The following is a 7,537-nucleotide window of genomic DNA, read 5'->3' on the forward strand; positions in this document are numbered from 1 at the left end:
CGTCACCTTGTCTCAACCCTCGTCGCGTCTCGAAGGGACTCGAGAGTGTCCCAGAGATGCGTACGAAACACATCACTCGATCCAAAGTAGCTCTGATCAGTCGTGTCAGTTTGTCCGGAAAACCGTATTCGTGCATTATCTACCATAGCTTGTCTCGATCGACTGTATCGTATGCTGCTTTGAAATCAATAAAGATGTGATGCGTGGACACGTTGTACTCCCGACATTTCTGCAAGATCTGTCGGATAGTAAAAATTTGGTCCGTAGTTGCGCGAGCCCCCATGAAACCCGCCTGATAATTCCCTACGAAACCTTGTGCTATCGGTGACAGCCGGCGTAACAGGATCTGGGAGAGTACCTTGTAGGCGGCGTTTACCAGCGTAATACTACGATAGTTGCAGCAGTCTAGCCGATCACCCTTTTAGTAGATGGGACAAACCACTCCTTCCATCCATTCCTCCGGTAGCTTTTCCGCTACGCAACGCAACGACCGCTGCCCAAAACATGATAGCAAGATCGTCATCGGGGATTTCAATGCTCAGGTCGGCCAGGAGGAGGAATACAAACCGGTGATTGGAAGGTTCAGTGCACACCAGCGAACCAATGAAATGAGCCTAAGACTTATCGACTTTGCCGCCTCCAAGAATATGGCCGTACGTAGTACCTTTTTCCAGCACAGAATCCACCATAAGTACACCTGGAGGTCACCAAATCAGACAGAGACACAGATCGACCACGTTTTGATCGACAGTCGGCACTTCTCAGACATTATCGACGTCAGATCCTATCGAAGCGCTAACGTTGACTCGGACCACTACCTAGTGATGGTTAAGATGCGCCCAAGACTCTCCGTTGTGAACAACATTCGGTACCGACGCCAGCCTCGGTCAGATCTCGCGCGGCTGAAGCAGCCAGACGTCGCCGCAAACTACGCGCATTCACTCGAAGCTGCACTGCCGGAAGAGGACGAGCTGGACGAAGCCCCTCTCGAGGACTGTTGGAACACTATCGAAACAGCCATCAGCAGTGTAGCGGAGAGCTCCATCGGGCATGAGGCCCGGAATCAGCGGAACGATTGGTTTGAAGATGAATGTAGGAGGGTGATGGATTAGGAGAACGCTGCGCGGGCGGCCAAGATGCGCAGTGCCACACGTCAGAACGTGGAAAGACACAAACAGAAGAAGATGCAGCGAAACCAAATCTTTCGGGAGAAAAAGCGCTACCTGGAAGAGCAGGAATATGCAGAGTTGGAGCGGCTGCATCGTTCTCAGGAAACGCGGAAGTTCTACCAGAAACTGAACGGATCCCGCAAAGGCTTTGTGCCGCGAGCCGAAATGTGTCGGAATAAGACTGGCAGTATTCTGACGGACGATCGTGAGGTGACGGATAGGTGGAAGCAGCACTTCGACGAACACCTGAATGGCGCCCAGGCGGAAAACCATGGCGGCGGGGAAAGCGATTTCGACGGTGCAGCAAACGGGGAAGAGGTGCCAGCCTCAACGATAGCCGAAGTTAAGGAGGCCATCATGCAGCTAAAGAACAACAAGTCAGCTGGAAAAGATGGCAGCGGAGCGGAGCTTATTAAAATGGGACCAGAAAAACTGGCCGTTTGTCTACACCGACTAATTGTTAGAATTTGGGATATGGAACAGCTACCGGAGGAGTGGAAAGATGGGGTTATCTGCCCGAGCTATAAAAAGGGCGACAAGTTGGACTGTGAGAACTATCGAGCGATCACCGTTCTCAATGCCGCCTATAAAGTGCTGTCCCAAATCATTTTCCGCCGTCTATCACCAATTGCGATTAGATTTGTGGGAACTTATCAAGCCGGCTTCGTCGAAGGTCGGTCTACAACGGATCAAATATTTACACTGCGGCAAATCCTCCAAAAGGGCCGTGAATACAAGGTTCTCACGCATCATTTATTCGTTGGCTTCAAAACCGCATATGATACCATCGACCGGAAAGAGCTATGGAAAATCATGGACGAGAACAGCTTCCCCAGGAAGCTCATCAAACTGATTAAATCTACGATGGATGGTACACAGTGCTGTGTTCGGATTTCGGGTGGATTGTCAAGTTCATTCGAATCACACAGAGGGCTTCGTCAAGGTAATGGTCTTTCATGCCTGCTGTTCAACATAGCGCTACAAGGTGTTATGAACCGAGCGGATATCAACACGCGGGGCACGATATTCAACAAATCTAGTCAATTCGTCTGCTTTGCCGATGACATGGATATTATCGGCAGAAAATCTGTGGCGGTGGCTGAACAGTACACCAGACTACAGCGCGAAGCAGAAAAGTTTGAGTTAAAGGTAAATACGTCTAAAACAAAGTACATGCTGGCCAGCGGAACCGAGGCCGAACGACACCGCTTGGGCAGTAGTATATTGATCGACGGTGATGAGTTTGAGGTAGTCGACGAATTTGTGTACCTTTGCTCACTGGTAACCGCGGACAAGGATACCAGCCGTGAGATTCGGAGGCGTATTATCAGCGGAAGTCGTGCTTACTATGGGCTCCACAAGCAATTGCGGTCGAGCAGACTAAGTCCCCGCACAAAGTGCACCCTGTACAAGACGCTTATTAGACCGGTTGTTCTCTACGGGCATGAAACATGGACAATGCTCGAGGAGGACCTGCGAGTGCTCGGAGTCTTCGAACGACGAGTGCTAAGAACGATCTTCGGAAGGATACAGGAAAACGGAGTATGGAGACAGGAAAACAGGAAAACGGAGTATGGAGACGGAGGATGAACCATGAACTCGCACAGCTAGACGGATACGATGGGCAGGCCCTGTTGCAAGACTGCCGGACAACTACCCTGCAAAGTTAGTGTTCGCCTCAAATCCGGTAGGAACAAGACGACCAGGAGCGCTGCGAGCAAGATGGGCAAGACCAGGTGGAGCGAGATCTGGTGGAGAGTACTTCGTGTCCGAAGAGCCCTCAATCGAGTTACATGAAGAAACTTTGTTCAACAGGCTTTGTTTTAGGACGGCAAGCCACCTAAGTAAGTAAGTAAATAAATACTATACGAATGCAAGGATACTTTCGCAGAAATCCAAAGAAGTTCTGGTCATTTGTCAACTATATGTAAAATCACGACGACCTTCCTGTGTAGATCCGTTACGTTGCCATCGGCAAATTAAAATATGTACTCGTTTATAGCCGGACCTGACAGTATTCCATCTTGTCTCCTGAAACTTCTGCTCTTCTCATCAGACCTCTTTCATTGTTATTCAATGGTTCAATCCAGCAGTGTAAGTTCCCTACCCTATGGAAATTCAGTCATGTTCCCAGTAAACAAAAAGGAAGATAAACGCAACGCTCAAAATTATCAAGGGATTACATCTTTGCGCTCCAGCTCTAAAGTGCTCTAGCTAATCGTGAACGATGCTTTGTTTGCTAGTTGTCAACGCTACCTTTCTTCAGACTAGCACGGGTTTTCCCAAAACTTACCGTCTCTATGAATCTCGTTGATTTCTTCTCGTTCTTCATGCGAAACATGCATGAAAGAGTTCAAATTGATGCAGTGTATACAAATCTGAATACAGGGTTTGATCAGGTGGACCACGGTATTCTCCTTACAAGGCTTGAGAAGCTGGGAGTTTCTGCACCGTTCTGCAAGTGACTACACTCGTACCTAACACACCGTAGGCTAAGTGTGAAGATCGGATCAGAGTTGGCCGACTCAACCTGCAACATCTCTGGTGTACCACAGGGGAGCAACTTTGGACCACTGCTCGCTTCTCTTTTTGTAAATAAACTTTCAGCTCTCCTGCCACCTGGCTGTCGAACTTTTTATGCCGACGATGTAAAAATCTTTAAGGTCATTATAATGGATTCCGACTACATAGTACTGTAACGCCTAATGGACAAATTTGAAGTGGATCTGTAGTCTAGTGTCCTTATTAACAAATTTGGATCACTAGAATTGAAGCAGTAAAGAAAAAGTTACAGCTTTTCACAGTCTTCCGTGGCGTGATCCCAGAAATCTACAGCCGTCTGAACGCTTCCGAACGATATCTCAGAACTAGGAACTTCCTGCATCTGGAAGCACGGAATGCAAACTGCAGATTATACGACCCTACCTGTTGTATGCGATTAATGAATAATAATAAAATAATTAAAATCTCTGAAATTTATGAATGATCCCCAAGCTGTTTGATATCTATGAAACAAAATGAAAAAAGTCAATTCAAAAGTTTTGTCATTTGTCACGAAATGCCATATGTGCGTAACATAATCCACACTGAATAAATAACTTCCCCAATTTTTGAACGGTTAAAACTACAAAAGTTGTTTTTTTCTATATATATGACTTCCGCTTTCCTTATATCTCGTTCAGTTTCAGCCTAACAATGGGCTCTCGTCAGTTTTGCCTCTCCCGCTGAACCTAAACCGATAATAACTCTTTTGTTTACTTTGACAGTTTCAAGTTTTTTGTTTCATTTGTTCGTTTCTCATACACACCCAGGCAACGGAGTTGCCTATCATCGCCTATTGTTTTGATTTATTTTCCAGCGGTCCTTATGCTCTCCACAGTTATCAGGCAAAAACACTAATCAAACCAGGAGGAGTGATAAAAAGAAGCCTGCATAAAAAACACATCACAACCGCATGGAGCGGCAGCAGCTGGTTCGGTGGAGAGTGGGTGGGTGGTTGGTTGGTTGATTGCTTGGGGGGTAGCGATTGTTGTGTTTTCAAGAAAATGCGAGGAGCCAAATGGGAGAGAAAATTGGAAAACGTTCACTCGTGCGCCGCGGTAGGGCGTTGTGGTTCCCCAAAAAGGAGAGCTTGCTGATAATAAAGGAGAGTGAAACATTATTTACCAGCAAAGAGAAGCATTGTTTTCATCTCAGCTTCTGTAACAGATCAATGAAAGCAGTGCTGCCGAAAAATTGAGTAACTGTTATGTAATAGGCGAAGGTCAATATTACTATGTCTGGCATTCATCTGTTGGAAAGTTCTACCAGGTGTCCGGGAAGATACTAAACTTGAAAAAGGTAGGAGTATCGATCATAAAAAACTATAATCTTGTATCACTTTGATGAAAATGTTACTGATCCATGGAGATACAAGCCCATTGTATATTTGACACACTTTGGTTGAGTTTTTAAATGTTCGACTAAATTCTACAAAAACTGTATTCCTTCCTCGAAAATTGTTGAGATAAAATGACAGAACTGAAACATATGGTAAACGAAACAGTTGAGGGTTTTCTGTTCTCCTGGCAATACTCTCCACATCGGCTTTCGTAAGAAAGAGTATTTTTTGGGTGGAAACATACCGCTGCTGGATGGGTGGTGAAAATGTTACACAATAATTCGATCGTGCTAAATGAAATTCTCTCAGGATGGGGCTTTAAATCTGCCACACAAAACACAAACGACTTTGATTTAATAGTAACATAATATTAATGGCACGTTTCAACGCCACTTGTTAATTGTTTTGCTGTTTCTGCTGTAAAAACTGTGCAATCAGCCGGTTATTTGATACTCGCTTCCACGGCAGTTAAACTACATGTATAGGTGACACTTCTTATATACCATCCCTACAATGTTGCCTTAGAAGAATCGCTAGCGGAGTTTATAGCGTGCGTATTGCTTAGAACAGACCTTCGATATCAATTCACTCTCGGTTCGGTTCTCTAACTTTCCACGAGAAAATGTCAGCAATACTCTCCTATTCCCATGCTCGCGCTATGTTATTTTTCAAGCTAATCAATTGCCTTTCGCTCATTCCACTATCTGCTTTCTTCGTAATCGTCGTATGCACGTATTCTACAACCCGTTCTGATATTAGTGTCCCATGAAAAAATGTTGCACACATTCCGATAGAATAGGAAAAAATATATCCAGCAACTGGTTTGCCCCATTGCAACTTACATGTTATTTTCGCTATGCGCTCGAACCGATGTGCAGCTGCAGCAAAATTTACCGTCTACAGGCACTCGATAGGATTTTCTCACAATGTTGACGCCACTGACAATTGATTTTTCTGCTTCAAAAAGACAAATTTATCTTCGGATTGTAGAATTGCACTTGGTTCCCGCAACGAAGTTCTTCGCTAGACTTTACAACAAGCCATTAAGTTTTAACTTCAGCACATCGAAAACACTGGAAAACGGATTCACATTTTACATTTCACGTAGAAAATTTAATCGATACACTAATTTCTCTATCACCACTTGTCACTCAATTGCGAATTGACATCTGTTAAGGGTATACATAAATTGCTGACTTCCAACTGGTCATCGTCTTCTAGCCAACGAACCGGGACATGATTTAGATTACGAAAACGGTACACGGCTTTTCCTCCTCCTGGCACACGTACGGAATGCTAACGCAAACCAGCAACCCAGGAAGAAAAAGGACTGAACGGAAATCCTACGATATTGAACGGCCGCGGTCACTTTCGACGTGCCCTTTTAAGCGATGCACTCACTTGTATCCTATCCTCGTCCAAGCCGTCTCTCTTCCACCACTACTTCCACTGGAGATTTGTATCCTGCTAAATCCTTTATCAATAGAGCCAAAGCCCAAGGACAACGTCGTCGGTGGAATTTCTGCCACTTGAACCACGCTCGGATATCAACTGCGAACTAATGCGAACCCTATCACGATAGTCTGTCAATAGGACCGTATGGCATGGCAGCGAGGGCTCCACTCCACTCCGATGTCGAACAAAACAGGTTGAGAGCGAGAGCGGACTTTTCTCTTTCGGGACGCTTTCGCACTCCAGAAAATCTATCTGTCAAGGGTCCTCCTCTGCCGCTGATCAGACACAACTTTCGCAAATCGAAATAGCCTTCGGCAAGCCCTCGCGGCGCGATTCTCCGGTGAAAATGAGTTCAATGAATTGCTGCGTTGGCGGACGCGCAAAGCTACCAGCAAGGTTAAGAAAATGTTGATACAGCAAGGAAGACGAATTGCGTTTCGGGAAAATTGTTACTGATGCTCTGTTTCTCATCACTCACAGGCACGGCACGCAATTTTCACTGAGAACCGGCGGTGTGCCTGTGAATAACCCCACTAGCCCTACTAAAATCGAATGGCGATTGATTGCCTGTTTGCGAAATATTATCAATAATTTTGATATATGTGGTATCTTGTAGGGCAGCGGTTCCAAACCTTTTTGGGCTCCTGAACCCCCTGGCGGAATTTTCTATACTATTCTGCAGCGAACTAAATTTTTGGCAAACCCCGGGGGTTCGTGAACCCACATTTGGGAAACGCTGTTGTAGAGTATAGACTACTAGTTGATTTGGAGGTGCGATTTAATCTGATACAATCCAATATCATAAGTTCGAAATTGTGTAATGAAAGTTACAGTTGGAGTCAGTGGGATCTCAAGACCTAGAACTATCCGAGCAGGAGCGAAGAGCAAAATAATAGCAAAATGTATAATTTGGTTTTGTTTTGGTTGACATAGTTGGTAAAATAACAAAAATAATATCAAAATTTTACTCCTTTAAGGCCAAAAGAATAACTACTTGTGTTATTTGAATAACAAAGCAATAACATGACTGTAT

At 45.0% G+C, this 7,537-nt stretch overlaps 1 protein-coding gene across 1 annotated transcript in view; it reads right to left on the reverse strand.

The window, feature by feature from the left end:
- LOC128742004 (nuclear receptor coactivator 7) overlaps window positions 1-6,574 on the reverse strand; it is a 464,218-nt gene extending 457,644 nt beyond the window's left edge. The window contains exon 1 of the mRNA XM_053838176.1: window positions 5,892-6,574. Coding sequence (XP_053694151.1) covers window positions 5,892-5,893 — 2 coding nt within the window. The 5' untranslated portion in view covers window positions 5,894-6,574. The remainder of the gene's footprint in view (window positions 1-5,891) is intronic.
- Between the last annotated feature and the right edge of the window lie 963 nt (window positions 6,575-7,537).

This window comes from Sabethes cyaneus, chromosome 3 (assembly GCF_943734655.1).
Source record: "Sabethes cyaneus chromosome 3, idSabCyanKW18_F2, whole genome shotgun sequence".
Taxonomy (NCBI): Eukaryota; Metazoa; Arthropoda; class Insecta; order Diptera; family Culicidae; genus Sabethes; species Sabethes cyaneus.